Source organism: Juglans microcarpa x Juglans regia, chromosome 5S (assembly GCF_004785595.1).
Source record: "Juglans microcarpa x Juglans regia isolate MS1-56 chromosome 5S, Jm3101_v1.0, whole genome shotgun sequence".
In the NCBI taxonomy this organism is placed as follows: Eukaryota; Viridiplantae; Streptophyta; class Magnoliopsida; order Fagales; family Juglandaceae; genus Juglans; species Juglans microcarpa x Juglans regia.
In genome coordinates, this window is record NC_054603.1 from 803,847 (window position 1) to 820,634 (window position 16,788).

The 16,788-nt window shown below is 35.5% G+C and overlaps 3 protein-coding genes and 1 pseudogene across 3 annotated transcripts; 2 read left to right on the top strand and 2 right to left on the bottom strand.

Annotated features, from left to right (window-relative positions):
* The first annotated feature begins 64 nt into the window (after window positions 1-64).
* LOC121267909 lies at window positions 65-717 on the top strand (annotated as a pseudogene).
* A 6,342-nt stretch (window positions 718-7,059) lies between these two features.
* On the bottom strand, window positions 7,060-11,831 carry LOC121267910 (probable glucan endo-1,3-beta-glucosidase BG4). The gene is made up of 3 exons (XM_041172013.1): window positions 11,734-11,831; window positions 11,209-11,376; window positions 7,060-8,125 (listed from the first exon to the last, which is right to left on the bottom strand). Exons 1-3 carry the CDS (start codon window positions 11,829-11,831, stop codon window positions 7,060-7,062), a joined length of 1,332 nt encoding a protein of 443 aa, XP_041027947.1.
* A 720-nt stretch (window positions 11,832-12,551) lies between these two features.
* LOC121268525 (glucosamine 6-phosphate N-acetyltransferase-like) lies at window positions 12,552-13,433 on the top strand. The gene is made up of 2 exons (XM_041172839.1): window positions 12,552-12,679; window positions 12,919-13,433. The coding sequence occupies exon 2, from the start codon at window positions 12,957-12,959 to the stop codon at window positions 13,428-13,430; it is 474 nt and encodes a 157-aa protein (XP_041028773.1). The 5' UTR covers window positions 12,552-12,679; window positions 12,919-12,956; the 3' UTR covers window positions 13,431-13,433.
* Window positions 13,434-13,474: 41 nt separating this feature from the next.
* On the bottom strand, window positions 13,475-15,798 carry LOC121268524 (probable glucan endo-1,3-beta-glucosidase BG4). The gene is made up of 2 exons (XM_041172838.1): window positions 15,330-15,798; window positions 13,475-14,784 (listed from the first exon to the last, which is right to left on the bottom strand). The coding sequence occupies exon 2, from the start codon at window positions 14,763-14,765 to the stop codon at window positions 13,683-13,685; it is 1,083 nt and encodes a 360-aa protein (XP_041028772.1). The 5' UTR covers window positions 14,766-14,784; window positions 15,330-15,798; the 3' UTR covers window positions 13,475-13,682.
* Window positions 15,799-16,788: the final 990 nt, after the last annotated feature.

The window sequence follows — 16,788 nt, forward strand, 5'->3', positions numbered from 1 at the left end:
TCGTTTAGTTCCGTATCGCAGGGTTAACCATTGGAGAAGCAGGTAAAAAGAGAGAGCTCCACCCATGAGGTAATCTCTCTTCTTTCTTGCGTTCACCCTCCCCCTTTTGTGTATTACACGTTGTGTTTTATTCTTATCTAAATATATCTTTATGGATTTGGCTTTATTATGACAGTAAGCTTCATAGCGATACACTTAGGGAGGTAATTTCCCAGGTCGTAAACAACGCGAAGGAGAAGAAGCATAACTTTACGGAAACCGTGGAGCTTCAAATTAGATTGAAGAACTATGATCCCCAGAAAGACAAGCGCTTCAGCGGTTCCGTGAAGCTTCCTCACATCCCTCGCCCTAAGATGAAGGTTTGCATGCTCGGTGACGCCTAGCACATTGAACAGGTAACCCAACCCAACTGACCTCAGTCCCAATTTTATCCTTCGTGTGTGGTTGTGCAGTGCAAATTTACACTTCGACGACATATATTCTGACTGGAGTTGCTTGTACAACAAAGTTTAATACTTTGTGTATTGTTTCTGATCCTAATCACCGCTGGCTGAGTAGATAGGATTGGAGTATATGGATGTTGAAAAGAAGCTCAACAAGAACAAGAAACTGGTCAAGAAGCTCGCCAAGAAGTACCACGCCTTTTTAGCATCCGAGTCCGTCATTAAGCAAATTTCTCGTGTTTTGGGCCCTGGTCTTAACAATGCAAGCAAGTAGCTGATTTGTTTTAACTTTTTTTGTCCGTCTCTCTCTTCATGCTATTAAGCATTGGGTTAAGTTTCACTTTTTGGTTTTAGCGTAAGCTCTTTAGGATTTAGAATTCTGGATATGTTGCTTTGTAATGCATATGAATTTATACTCGTGACAAAGAAGCTTGGTGGCTTGTTCTGTCCTTAAATTAATTTATTGTGATGGTAAGGCCTCGTTTGTCTTTAGAAAACTTCTCAACTCATTTCTACTCATCTAATCATTATAACCTTTTCAAATTCCTTACAAAGTAAAATAAACAATTCAATTTTTTCAAGTTCTAAAACAAAATTAATATTAAAAAAATATATTATAACAATATTTTATTCAATTTTTAACTTTTATCTCAATTCATTTTATTTGTAAAAACAAACTAGGCCTAAGTCTTTTACTAGCACAAATCATGGCACTTGTTTCGATATTTGCAAACATTTAGGCATGAGGCTGCACCTAAAAAGGGGCAAGAAGTTGTAAAGTTGTCTGTTTAGTTTGAATTATCTAGGTATTCGTTCCTAAAATCTTTTTAATATTCTCATTTGTAGCTCTACTGGAGTTCTGATTTTTGGAAAATATGAAGTACTCGGATATTTTAGAGAATGTTAATTTACTGATTGACGGGCTTTTCTTTGTGGTCCCTAACTTAGAGGCTTTCTTGCTGTTATTGCCATCATAACAATATAATTGCTGCATACCATCGGCTAATTATAGTTTATAACATCAATGTGAATGCAGGTAAGTTTCCGACACTGGTGAGTCATCAAGAAACCCTGGAGTCAAAGGTTAATGAAACAAAAGCCACAGTGAAGTTTCAACTCAAGAAGGTTCTCTGTATGGGTGTTGCTGTGGGGAATTGCAGTATGGAGGAAAAGCAGCTTTTCCAGAATGTGCAAATGAGTGTCAACTTCCTTGTCTCATCGTTGAAGAAAAATTGGCAGAATGTGAGGTTCATTCTTACATTATTTATTCTTTATATTCTCACTATCCAGTGGTAACTAATTATGTGCATTTGCTCTTGTGCTTAAAATAGGTGAGGTGCTTGCATCTGAAGAGTACCATGGGACCTGCAATCCGCCTCTATTAAGTTCATTTTGCTGTTTGCGAGAGTTATTTCATGAGAGAGAAAACCTACTTACAAAAAAATCACATGAGAGAGCATGATTTTTTGAGCATTGCGGCTGAGGGCCTTTTGTTTTCTTTGTTTGGACTCTTAAGCTTCAAAGTTTAGTTACTAACTTATTGGTGTTAATTTTGTCTCAGTTTGATGGTTGTACTTGGGGTATAATTGGTATTAAATAAATTCTATTTTACTCGTATAAAAGGCTTTGTTTTAGTTTTCATGGTATTGGAGTAAAGAAAATGAGTTTTAGAGAAGGGAAAATGTTAGTATACCTCATCATTTTGATTGTTCATGTATTTATCTATTTTTAAATTTTTTTTTTGTTTAATGGCTAAAGAAGTGACTCTTAGGCTTCGTTTGGAACTTAGACTGTAATCTAATTTGAAGTTGAGTTTAACATTCAAACACCTAACTCTCAAATCACTAAACTTATTTTAACTGAAAACCTCTTTATATGTGAGGTTTACAATTTTTTTCAACTCAACACATTTTTATAAGTAAGACTCACAACTTTTTTTAACTTTTTGTAAATATATCTAAACTTATCTTAACATCTAGATATATTTAAACTCATCTTAAGTGAGTTTTACAAAATTTATTACATCATCTAAACTCATTACTATTCATAAAGAACTTAGGCTTCGTTTGGTAACTAAAATCATCTCAACTCATCATTACAACTTTTTCAAATCTCAACACAAAATATAATAAACAATTCAACTTTTTCAAATCTCAAAATAATAATAATATTAAAAAATAATATTTTAACAATATTTTATCATCTAAACTCAACTTAACTCAACTCAGTTCAACATCCAAACGCAATCTTAATTCATCTCAACTCAGCTCAACATTTAAACGAAGCTTCAGGCCTCGTTTGGTTGTTAAACTCATCTGAGTTCAATTCAATTCAGTCTAATTTTAAGTTAAGCCAAACATCTAAACACCCAACTCTCAAATTATTAAACTCATTTCAATTCAAAACTTCTTTACATGTGTGATTCACAATCTTTTTCAATTCAATACTTTTTTACGTATGGAATTCACAACATTTTTCAACTTTCCATAAATACATCTAAACTCATCTTAACATCCAAATACATTTAAACTCATTTTAAGTGAATTCTACAAAACTCACTCTACCATCTCAACTCACTACTATTCATAAAGAACTTAACTCAGCTCAATATCCAAATGCAGTCTTAGTGTATTGATGTATTTTTTTATTTTTTAAAAATATTTAAAGATGTTTATAAAACGTAAAAAAGAAAAGAAAAGAAAAATAAAATGTGGAATTTGTACCCGTGGGCACGCGAAGCGGTTAAAGCTGGGTGGCACACTAGCAGTGCTCTTAGGTTAGGATTAGATAATGAGTTGAGATGAAATGAATTGTGATGAAAGTTGAATAAAATATTGTTTAAATATTATTTTTTAATATTATTATTATTTTAGATTTTGAAAAAATTGAATTATTTATTATATTTTATGTAAGAATTTATGAAAGTTATAATGATGAGATGAGATGAGATAGATTGAGAGTATTACTCAATCCAAACTAGGCCTTAGACAGATGCAAGGCATACCACTGAGCATTTTCACCTATTGGTGTATTTTTGTTTTTTTGTTTTCCCTTGAAAGATTAAGAAATGCACTGAAAGCTAAAAAGAAAAAGGAAATCTTTTATTAAATGGAAGCTTGATGGAAGAATTCACAAAGCATATGAAAGCAAATAAAAAGTGGCTGTCTCGTGTAGAGGCGTTTTGAGCTGTTTTCGCAAGATCAAAATCATTCAAAACTCTTTAACTGTAGAGTATTCTGTAGATCAAGATCTTGTAAAAATCCTCCTAAACCTAGAGAAGCTTGAAAAGGAGAAATCCCAAGGCTAGTTAGTGAGTGTAAACTTTAAGAAAGGAAACGTTGCGTGAGCAAAAATATTTTTTATTAATTTTGATGTATGATTTATAGAGAACTTTTAATAACTCTATTCCTATACATCAGCTATTTGAAAATCAAAAGCAATACAACTACAACGTAAACCAACAATCTGATGCGCGCAATATCAATAACAACAACGTAAACCGATTCTGGTGGATCTTTGAATACTTCAACCTTTATTTCCAATACGCCCCCTCAATCTAATGGGCAATTCTTAAACAAGAAGGTTGTCACGTAAATCAGCAAGTTAATTTTTTGTGGAAAGAAAAGAGACATGAATTTTTTTTGTCAAAACTTGATTCGAACATAGTGAAAATCAATTTCAATATGTTTTGTTCTTGTATGGAAAACTGGATTAGATGACAAATAAGTTGCTCCAATATTATCACACTACAATTTTGGACTGGTTATTAAGGGAAACTATAGATCATGCAAAACCGATTGGATCTAATTTAATTCTGTTGCAGTGTTGGAGAGTGATTTATATTCCGATTTTGTGCTGCTATGAGCAACTGTTAGTTGTTGTTTGCAGCTCCAACTGATTAGATTTGATCCATGAAAAATGCAGTAGGCTCTAACACTACGTCTATCATCTTTATTGGCATCCCAATTTGCATCACTGAATCCTTGAAGAGAGTGATCTAAGTTATTATGGAAATTATGAAGTGCATAGCCAACTGTGAACTTGATACCGAATAATTCGTTTGACGGCTTGCCAGTGAATGTCCTTAGGTTTATGCATGAATTTGCTAACACGGTGCACCGCAAAAGCAATATCTGGACAAATAAAACCCAAGTAATGTAAAGCACCAACCCTGCTTCTATAAAGTTGCGGATCTTAAAAATCTGTGCCATCATATTTAGATAAAGTACAAGTGGTACTCATTGGAGTTAAACAAGGCTTGGCTTCATGCATGTTTACCCGTTGTAGCAGGTCGGCTACATATTTCCTTTGTGATAAATAAAGATCATGGCCATCGAACAATGCTTCCACATTGAGAAAATAAGAAAGTTTGCCTAAATCTTTCACCGGAAAAATAGAGCACAGTTGCTGAATAAATAGATTAATTTCAACTGAAGATGTTCCAGTGATGATTATATCATCAACACATATAAGAGTGAAGATAGAAAAATCAGTCTTGTGAAGAGTGAATAATGAGTTACCTGCCTTTGATCCAACAAACCCCATGTGCTACAATTTTTCGGTTAGTCTAAAAAGCCAGGCCTTTGGAGCCTGCTTAAGTCCGTATAAACTTTTCTTTAAATGGCAAACATGATTGGGAAAATCAGGTGAGCATACCCCTGTGGTTGTTGCATATAAATCTCTTCATGTAGTAAACCATGTAGAAATGCGTTGTGAACTTCAATTTGCTTAATAGGCCATTGCCGTGTAACAGCTAGAGATAACAACAACCGTATAGTTCCTGGCTTAACCACAAGGCTAAAGATTTATATGAAGTCCACACCAGGTTGTGAATGATATCCTTTCGTCACCAGTCACGCTTTAAAAAGCTCAATATTGTCGTTTGCATGTCTCTTAATTCGGAAGACTCATTTGGTTCTAACTTGGTTTGGATGGGACATGATCCCAGGTACCATTTTTTACAAGAGCATTGAACTCAATATCCATGGCTTCACGCCATTGATGATGCTTAAAAGCCTCAGAAAAAGATGTAGGTTCTGTAGGACAAGAAACACGATTAGTCATTAAACAATGAGGTAGTGGGTATCGAGCTATACTAACATATGGTGCTTTCGGTTTTAGGGATTGTGTTTGAGATCTGGTCATCATACGGTTTGGTTGCTGGCGTATAACTTGCTCAACGGGTCTGGGAATATTTGGAGAAGTATTCAGGATGTTATTTGTGGTTTCAACATCATCACTTGAATTTTGAAAAGAATTCCTCACTGGTACTGAAGCGTCATCCGATCTTAACAATGGTAACTGAATATCCGAATGTTCTTGATTTTCTGGAATGATTTGTGTACTGGGCAATGGATCAGTTGGAAGTATGAGAGGACCTGCATGGTTAGTGTGAGTACTCAGGTGACTGAGAGAGGATGGTAGGGAAAATATTTTTGGTTCGAGATGAGACGATACTGTAGATTCTTTTTGGTATGGGAACAAAGACTCATTGAAAATGGCATGGCGTGATACATATATTTTTCCTGTGGCTAAATCAAGACATTTGTAGCCTTGGTGTGATAGACTATAACCAAGAAAATACAAGTTTTAGAGCGAAAATCAATTTTATGTTTATTAAAAGCGCGCAAGTTTGTCCAACATGACCGTCCAAAAACACGCATGAATAAATAGTTAGGTTTCTAATTATAACCCATTTCAAAAGGAGATTTGTTGTTTAAAACTTTGGAAGGAAGACGATTAATAATGTAAGTGGCGGTTAAAAAGGCATCTTCCCAATATGGTTTGGGTAAATTTGAGTGAGCCAGCAAAGCTAAGCTCATTTCAATAATTTGACGATGCCGATGTTCAACCGAACTCATTTGTTCATGTGTGTAAGGGCAAGCTAAACAACGTTGAATTCCACAACTTTTAAAATATTGATTTAACTGTCTATACTCATCCATCCCCCCCAATCAGTTTCAATAGCCTTAATTTTTGAATCAAAATGCCTTTCAACATATTGTTGAAATTGAAGAAAAATAGATTCTACATCATATTTTGATTTTAAAGGAAATACCGAAATGAATTTGGTAAAAGCATCTAAAAAATAAACATAATAACGAGATCCATAGCTAGAAATAACCGAGCTGGGCTCCAGACTTTCTGGCCTTTGAGGTAGGGTAATATGGTAGCTTTCCATGTTGAGTAGTTGGTACGTGTGAGTTTCATAAGGTTGACGGAGGAAGATGGGTTGAAAGTGGGAAGGCTGGAGTTTGGGGAGGGAGATATTTTTGGGAAGGATCAGTTTAGACGTGAGTCTTGTTGGCTCTCTGATACCATGTAAACTTTAACAGAGGAAAGGTTGCATGAGCAAAAATATCTTTTATTAATTTTGAAGTGTATACATCATGTATGATTTATAGAGAACTTTCAATAACTCTGTTCCTATACATAAGCTATTTGAAAATCAAAAGTAATATAACTATAACGTAAACCAACAATTTGATGCGCGCAATATCAATAACAGCAACGTAAACTGATTCTGGTGGATCTTTGAATACTTTAAATTTGATGCGCGCAGTATCAATAACAGCAACGTAAACCGATTCTGCTGGATCTTTGAATACTTCAACCTTTATCTCCAATAGTGAGGAACCACAAAACTATAAGCAGGTGTTTTGTCGGTCTTGAGAAGCCCAAAATGTTGGTCAGCAGGACCTCCTGGTTTTTTATTTTCATTGAACAATGCATAAACAAAACCATCGATGGGTATTGTTGGTTGAGCCGGAGTCCCCTGTCGCCTAACTATCCGTCTCATAAAATTCTGATTGTAAGTGGCTGCAAGTGCGGGAGTCGTGAATCTACCATTCCCAGCAGAAGGCCAGCCACTCGCACCCACCACCAAACGTATACTCCCCAGATTTTCTCTCGTCAATGCAGTAACAAATGCATCTAACAGTGCATCAAGCATGTTCCAATAATCATTATTGCCATCATGAATAACAGGTTTGTGTGCAGAGAATGTCGCGAAGTCTTGTAGAATGAGACCTGCTGCATGGTAACGATATGGATAGACATTCACCATAAGTACTGGTGAAAACTTATAGCCAGCTATAGCTTTGAGGACGTCTACCATAATGTTTCTCGTCCTAGCCTTAAAGATACCCTGTGAAGGTGGAAAAGTTTTTCCTAAAACGGATGTGGAAACTGCAGTGGTGACCTTTATGCTGCCTTGGTCAAAACGCCGGAGTACTTGCATGATGTTTCTCATTGCCGGAATGACGAACTCGCTGTAGGGACTGAGAATTGCATCGTCTCCAATGACAATATATTCGATAGGCATTTTGGAAATGTAGGGCCTCACATTCGCGTTATACCACGATCCTGCATTATCTTGTAAATTATCTGCAACCATAGGTAATTCTTCATTCGCAATGCCAATACTTACGACAATATTCTGGTTGATTAGAGCCTCCATCATCCAATTATTGGAACTGAGAAGCCTTACTTTCTTGAAACCATACTTGTGCAAGAGTTGAACTGTAGTTTTCGGGTCAGGGATGTCGGTTCCTGACGTTCCAAGGCAAACACCTAAAGCATCAAAGTCTGCTACTGTGGTGCGAATATGGTTATGAATGGTTGCCAAGCCAGACAGAATAAGCGCAATCCAAATACGTGACAACAAATTTGTTGGTGAACACCTGTTTTATGCATGGAAACATATATGCATTACTAATTAGCTAGAATCCATCACCAAATTTAAACAAGCTAGCTAGGGACCAAGTTAATCATGCATGTTCTCGATAGGTCATAAAATTTCTATATCACACACACACACACACACACACACACACACATATATATATATATAATGCACATCAATTGCAATGATATGGTTATCCTAATTAATTAAGGCCATTTTCATGAGATCCTTCTTCCTTTCATTGATGAACATGACACGAAGGCCAGTCTAGGAAGCTAGCCATCGAATGGGAGGGGAGAGACAGCCTAATATTAGAATCTGAATGCATTAAAAATACCAAGTACTACGACCCAATTAATTAGCGAAGCTGATTCATGTTTTTGTGCTTGTGAGACTTCAATTATTCAAGGACATTAATGAATAAATTAAGTTTCATAAAATAATAATACATGATAAAAGGGATTGAAAGAGATCGAGCATCTAACATATTTCCTGATGATCACCTGAATTTTGTGATCAATGCCATCGTTTTGATGGAAAAAGCTGGGTCCTCCAAGCTGGAGCTGTCGTCGGGTCCTTTTACTTCAAAGCATATGTCGACGTTGGAGTTTTCTTGTAAAAGCTTTTTCCAGAAAAAGGAGTTAGATTAAAGTTGGCGAGAATCGGAAATACAATATATAAAAAACGACAGCTTGATAAACATGTTAAAATAAGTTTCAGACTGTCATGAATGATGTGCCTCTTTTAAACCCTTTTTACAAGGAACATAGTTAACCGCAATTTACTATATATATATATATGTATATATATATGATCGAACTAATTAAGTTTGAAGTCGAGATTATTCATCGATTTTGACTAAAAGCCACCCATATAAATCCGGTGGCTAGTGTCTTTGCAGACCGTTCGTTCATTGTTTGTTCTTGAAGTTTTCATCTTTTTAGTATTTTCTTTTCATTATCTCTTGACTTTACATTAAATATTTAAAAAATTATTTATCAGTTTTTGTCATTTTAATTTGGAAGGGTATATTTGTTAGTTGAGTTATTCTATTATCCAGCCGATCATGTGTAAAGCATATCATTTACATCACTTAAATAATAATATTTAATTTATAAGATTTAAATTTAAAAAATTATCTTTTAAATTAAATTATGTCATGTAAATATTTTAATAGATATGCTTTATACACCTGTTTGAAAATAAAATTTTAAATTTTTTCTTATTGCATAGGAAAGCAACAGGTTTTCTTTCTGAAAACGGTATCTAGCTTTAGTGATAACCAATTTGTCTTTTTATACAACTAAAGATTAAAAATAATAATAATTTTTCAATAATTATTTTATAACTCTATATGAAATGGAAGATATATTTATAAAATAAAATTTTAATTTTAATAAAGTGACATAATTAAATTATTAATGAATTATAAAATAATTATAAACAAATTATATATACCATTATTATAATTAAAAGATGAGAAAAGATATTTGTAATTGTAAATTATGCAACCTCCACGTAATTATTTTGAAAAAAAATGAATAAAACATAGGACCGACATAAAAAAAATTAATTTTTTAATAGTAGACCCCACTCTTTTTCAAAGTGATTACGTAATATTTACGTATTTCATAATTATATGTAGAATTACTCTTAAAAAATAACATAACGATTGGGCCAACAAACACTCCAAACCAGTCATTTTTAAAAAAAAAAAATAACTAGTTATTACCAAGCTGGAAATATGAAACAACAAACCAAAAAGGTTGCAGTTTTACTTAGATATTAAAGGCGCTTCAAGTATTTGTGGACGATCAATTTTAACGTCTCAACAATGAATTCTATCACAATCTTCGAGTATATCTTCCTCGATCACCTGGAATATCACTCGAATCTTTTTTTAAATCCTTCCAAACAAACACAAATCATCTGATCTGTAACGAGGAAACATGCAGAGATGCCATCTCCAGCATCTATAGCAACACATACTATATATAATTGCTTGTGATACTTGGACAAACCGAAAAGGCAACAATAATGAGTAAGAACTAAGAGGCGTGAATTGACCTAACAAATCCTATGTCCAAAATGCGAACTCGAAGTATGATTAATATTGAATTATTTGTCTACCATTAAGATGCTAACAAAGATGAAAATACAAGAGCTCCATAACAGATGAGTACGTGGCTAGCTACAAGTTCATGTCACTTTTTCTTTTAATTAAGCCTCTATAACGTTGTACAAATACAGTAACCACGGTTTTCTTCCTCTATAAGTGAGGGTTATCAACAAAATTTGAGTACCATCTATTTTTTTTTTTTTTTTTTTTTTTTTAAATAAGGTTGTACAAAGACAAGTTATTTGGAGTCAATTCTATTGAAGAAAATATATAGGAATTAATATATAGCAAATTAGAGCAAAACATGAATGACCTGATCTAATTAGCTGTGTGGTAGACTATGGGGAAGGTATATATTAGCATTAAAACTACTGATTTACCATGAAAGAACTTTTACAACTTCAGCCACCCACCCACTGCACTTGACACCAGAACTTAGCCAAAGCTGCATCACTTCTTAAATATAACATGTTTTGATGACACCAAAAGACCACACAAAAATCAGCACTAAGAAACATAAAATATTTCGACTAAAGAAATCCCCATAACAGAAATCACACAACCCATCTGTCATGTTCTATAGCCGGTACAGGCACGTTCATAAGCATATCTTAATATCAGAATTAGAGTCGTGACCTTGAACCAGGTTGAATTTTAATCCAAACACCCTGATCTTATGGTTTCCTAAACTGGCAGTACCATTTTGCTGAATGCTCAATATATATTTTTTAATATTCTATTGAAAGAGAAAGAGATGTACGTCCCCAATAGAATCAGCTCATTTCCTTTTGGACTTCATTGTATCACTCACAATAAAAAATTTGTAAAGGGCTCTTGGCAAATTAGCAACTACTAAAAGCTTTTCAACTGCTGACCTATAAAGATCTAAAAGTAGATCTGCACCAGCATGATCACCCATGTTCATGAGGCAGTATGGCACAATTAGGACACAACTTCAGTACCTGATCAGCTTAAAAACAAAATTTGGCCAAGTCTTATCCAACCCAATTAAACAACCATCGTCACCAACCCGCAGACATCTATGAGGGACATAGAGATTTGTATCAGTCTCCACCATGTGGATTCTGTTCTCATTTTGTAGCTGTGTTTTGGCCATCGATCTAGGACGCCTTATAACACAGGCAGTAGATTGTCAAATTAGACAGGCACACAGAACTCAACATTTTTTCAGGATTAAGCTGGTCGATTTGAGCTGGTTTGAGACATCAGTACAATAGTTTAGGTTATCATGAGTGTTGTTATGTATTTGTGCATTAACATATCAAGTTTATCTCATGCAAGGTCCGGAAGCAGGCACCAAAGATCAAGTTGGTATTAAGGATTTATATTAATATATAACAGGAATCACTGAACAATTAGGATATCAACTACGGACAAAGGGTACTTCACACTTCTCTCCAAAACAAGGAGTTGCCATGTCGGGATGACAAGTTATACATGCAATGCGTACGTCCAAATTGACTTACCACAAAACATATTGGAACCAAAAACATCCCCCAGTCTCCACACTCAATTTAAGCATCTTTTCATCAGTCGACCCTTCAGCAGCTTGCAGCTCTTTCATTCTCTGCAACAGTGACCCACAACTTGTGAAGGCATCAAAGTTGGCTCGTCAAGAATGAAGTTCTCTTCCCCGCCCCCCAGGTCAAAAATAAATAAAATAAAATAAAAAACAGCATATTTATCAACTTCTAGCAAAATCAAATCTTCTTCGTCCCATTAATCACTAGACAACGCATAAAAATCCATATCCTATTCTTCTCGAAAAACTGAAAATTGTCAGTACTTCAATGTCTTTTTCCTCTGTTGATTTCGACGAACTACTCAATATCCATTAAACAAAGAAGTCCCATAACGATCCCAAGGTGGAAGACCCACCGTAAAAATGAAGAAAACGTGGGGGAAGATCAAATAGGAAAAAAGAACCAAATTGCCTTTTCCTGAAATAGCAAAAAGGGGAGGGAATTTTGTGAGTACTTGGACGCAATTTTCGGTCAGGTGGATGGCCTCGGGGGAAGGAGATGGAGACGGAGACGGAGACGGAGACGGCGAAGAAGATGTTTGAGGCTTCGTAGAAAGCAGAAGTTAGAAGCCTCTGGTTCTGTTGGATTCGACTAGCCAAGTATGGCGCCAGGCGCTGAATCGGCGATCTCGCCATCTCTCTTTGTCCGACTCTCATTGTTCCTTTTTCTCAGGGCGCCAGGCACCACATTCTTCGGCTTTGATTATCTGGGCCTGTGAAAATAGCCCAAGTCCACTTGGCCCATGGTCACAATGTCGACTAAACTGCTTGTCGTTCCAGGTGCTGTCTTGGTTAGTCTCCCAGGACCTCTCGGCATTTTATCGAGCGCTTGGCCTTCCTCAACATATAAGCCCCTATTCCGTGACTCCGTCCGGTAGCTGAGACAAAAGGTGAACTCCCGAATCTTACCTCTGCCCGTCTAATCTGGTTGTAAAATTATTGTTCTTCTAATCTCTATATTCTATATCGTCCTCAAAGGATTACTTTTTTTTCCATTTCTATTTTTGGGTCCACTGTTCAATCAAAGAGTTCTCAACCAAGTCTTTGTTTTGTGCTTCAAATTATCCGCATAGAGAACTCATTACCGATCTAATACTTTCTTCTTGTTGTATTGAATGAATCTTTCCAGACTGTAACAGAACAGAAGCGAAAGCGAAAAAAAAAGAGATGCAGGGCAGTCACTCGTCCAGCGGAGAGCAGAAGTTTGAAGTACGAAGACTAGAGATCTCAGACAAAAGCAAGGGTTTCGTAGAGCTACTGCGGCAACTAACAGTTTGTGACTCCATATCTGACAAGGATTTCGAGAATCGATTTCGTGAGATCAGCTCCCTTGGTGATGACCACGTTATTTGTGTCGTAGAAGATGAATCTTCTGGGAAGATCATTGCAACTGGGAGCGTGTTCATCGAAAAAAAGTTTCTGAGAAATTGTGGGAAAGTTGGGCACATCGAAGATGTTGTGGTTGACTCCAATGCTCGGGGGATGCAATTAGGCAAGAAAGTAATTGGGTTCCTCGCGGATCATGCTTGCTCGATAGGGTGCTATAAGGTGATTCTCGACTGTAGTTTGGAGAACAGGGCATTTTACGAGAAATGTGGTTTCAAGCAGAAAGAAATCCAGATGGTCAAGTATTTTGTGTGATCATTGATTTCTGCATATTAATTGCACTGCAATTTTTCTTTTTTAAAAAAAATGAGGAACAATTTATTAGATGGAAGCTTGATTACAATTTACAAAGCATATAAAAACAAGCAAAAAGTAGCACTCTGAATGCGTTATAAGCTGCTTTCATGAATAGCATCAAAATCCCTTGGAATTCTATAGGATCTTCCTAGAGTTCGCATTTCATTTGAATACATATTTCAAGTTGTTATATACATCTTCGCATCCGTCCTAGGATTCAGGATTAGATTTAATAATAGGAGGAAACATAGGAGATTGAGGAACTACAAAATGATAAACAGGTGTTTTGTCGGTATTGAGAAGCCCAAAATGTTGGTCAGCAGGATCCCCTGGTTTTTTATTTTCATTGAACAATGCATAAATAAAACCATCAACGAATTTTTCTGGTTGAGCCGGAGTCCCCTGTCGCCTGACTACTCGTCTCATAAAATTCTGATTGTAAATGGCTGCAAGTGCGGGAGTCGTGAATCTTCTATTCCCAGCAGAAGGCCAACCACTCGCACCCACAATTAAACGCAATTGATTTCCACCCCTAATCTCTTTCGCTATTGCAGAATAAAAAGCATCCACCAACACGTCCAGCATGTTCCAATAATTTTTGCCGTTGTCGTGATAATAAGGTTTGTGTCCAGAGAATGTCGCGAAATCTTGTCGAATGAGACCTGCTGCATGGTAACGATATGGATAGGCATGCACCATAAGTACTGGTACAGACCTACCCTCGGATATGCTTTGGATCACTTCTACCATCATCTGTCTCGTCTCAGCCTTAAATATACCCTTTGAAGGTGGAATTGTTGCTCCCAAAACCGACGTCGAAACCGCCGTGGTCACCTTTATGCTATCTTGGTCTGACTGCAAGAGCACTTGCTTCAAGTTTCTCACTGCAGATGCAACCCACTTGGCGTAGGGACCTGGAATGGCCTCGTTTCCGACGACGATATATTCAATGGCGATTTTAGAAATGTAGGGCTTCACATTCGTGGAATACCATTTTTCCGCACTGCTCAGAGCAGTTCCAATATTTGGTAATTCATCATTTCCAATGCCAATACTCACTGCAATATTTTGGTTGATTAGAGCATCCATCATCTTAAGATCAGGTTTGAAAAGTCTGATTTTCTTGAAACCATAGCTATGGCAGACTTGAACTGTAGTTCTTGGGTCGGGGATGTCGGTTCCTAACGTTCCATAGCAAACACCTAAACCATCAAAGTCTGCTACTGCTGTGCCAATATGGTTGTGAATGGCTGCCAAGCCATATAGAATAAGCGCAATCCAAAAACGCGACATCTCTTTTGTTGGTGAACACCTGTTTTATGTAAACATGAATTTTTACTAGTTAGAATTCATCAACAAAACAAGGGACAACATTTTTATTTGGATGCTAGATCTGTTAGAACAATATTGTCAATCAGCACTTTGTTATACCAATGCAATGCAACTGCGTACTTTCGATCCTAATTGTTCCTCTTCTCGCTAAACATTCAAAGGTCTAGGAAGCCATCATAATAGGTCTGCAGAACACTGATTAGGAAGATATGTATAAAAATAGAAGGGTGAGTGAAGGTCTTCACAATGATCTCCAGAGGATCCTCTTCCAGCCATTGAAACCGTAGCGTACTTTTCTGGGTTCGCTAGCTCATTACTATATATTTGTTTGTTCCTTCTCAAATCTAAACCCATTCTCTCTCTCTCTCTCTTTTTTGGTTAAATTAACCAAAAAAATCCATTTAAATTGTTGACACAATCCAAATAAAAAACAAATTTTTTTTGTTTCCAGAAAATAATGTTAGGATCTGAATGCATTAAGTTTCATAAAATGATCTTACATGAAAGGATTGAAAGAGAGATCACCTGAACTTTGTGATAACTGTCAATTTTCGAAGGAAGGAAAGGAGAAAGGGGAGGTCCAAGTCCAATGAGCTGTTGAGTTCTTCTATTTCAAGACATGGGTGGGGGGGATTTTGATAAACATATGTTAAAAAGGAGGATGATCCAGATCACTGTATGTGCAGGAATAGGCTGATTTGATTATATAGGGAACATTGTTAACCGCAATTTACCAAATGTAATCGAGCAACTAACTTAAGTATTGAAGTAGGAAACTCTTTGTTTATCTTTTACTAACAGCCACCCGTTCCAGTCCATTGCTAAATGTCCACGAACAACACCGTCCATAGATGTTTTCGGCAACTGCAGACCTTTTTTTAGGACAACCTGGATCGAACACTCTTGGTCAATGGCCGCCATTCGTTTCCTTTGTTTCATTTGCTTAATTGGCATCCATCATGTTGCCTGCCAAAGTTGCTATAATTTGTAATTCCCAAGTGTTAGGATATAGTCACGATTTTTCACGGCCACAAGTGAGGGTTATTTCAATAAATCTGGAAATGAGTCATTCTTGAACATGTGATTCTATCTCTTCTATAAAAAAAAATGTTGTAAAGAAAATTGAAATTTTTTCTAATATTAGAGTCAATTAATTAATGTTTTCTAGTTGAGAAATCCAATTACCAATGTATAAGCTTATAAGTATTAACAACTGCTTATCTATAATTCTCAAAGCATGAAGCTTTTATTCCTATGAGACCATATCATTAAGCTTATAAAATAAAAAATTATATCTCAACAATTATATTTTAATCTGATATAAAATTCAAATATAAAAAACAAAACGTTTAATTAAATTGCTAATTTTATTTATACTTGGTAGTTTTTTTTGTTTTCTTAAAAGATGCCTTTTTCATTTTTTCAATTCAAGCCCATAGATTTAGGGATCGTTTGAATATAAAAATCATCTTATCTTATCGTTATAATTTTTTTAAATTTTCACATAAAATATAATAAATAATTTAATTTTTTTAAATCTTAAAATAATAATAATATTAAAAAATAATATTCTAATAATATTTTAATCAACTCATATAAAATTATTTCATCTCATCTATCTTAACGTGATACACTGTATAAATAAACCTTGATTAGTCTATTCAGTCGTGCAAATTTTGTGGGTTTCTTGTCAGTAATATATAAATAAAAAATAGAGCTTTATCCACTAAAATTTTGTGAGTTTCTCATATAATTTCCAAATTATTATTATAGAGCTTTATCCACTATAAAATATGAACGATATATTTATTTATGTATTTGCCTTTTCTAAGCAAAACAGTGCACGCTAATTGTCAATTCGTCGGAGCGGAGCCCTCTTTTCTAAACAAGTTGTCGGAAGTGCATTCGCGAGCCCTCAGTCTCAACTCTCAACTTCTGAAGAAGTCAGACTTTCTTCTTGATACCGGTAACGATTGGGCACATC

Excerpts from the sequence above, each read along its gene's own strand:
- LOC121267910 (XM_041172013.1), bottom strand. The coding sequence starts at position 11,831 with ATGAAAGAGCTGCAAGCTGCTGAAGGGTCGACTGATGAAAAGATGCTT. Across the intron at positions 11,377-11,733 it reads TGGTTCCAATATGTTTTGTG|GCGTCCTAGATCGATGGCCA; the intron begins GTAAGTCAATTT and ends CTGTGTTATAAG. Across the intron at positions 8,126-11,208 it reads TTTGTTTTTAAGCTGATCAG|GTGTTCACCAACAAATTTGT; the intron begins GTACTGAAGTTG and ends TGCATAAAACAG.
- LOC121268525 (XM_041172839.1), top strand. The coding sequence starts at position 12,957 with ATGCAGGGCAGTCACTCGTCCAGCGGAGAGCAGAAGTTTGAAGTACGA.
- LOC121268524 (XM_041172838.1), bottom strand. The coding sequence starts at position 14,765 with ATGTCGCGTTTTTGGATTGCGCTTATTCTATATGGCTTGGCAGCCATT.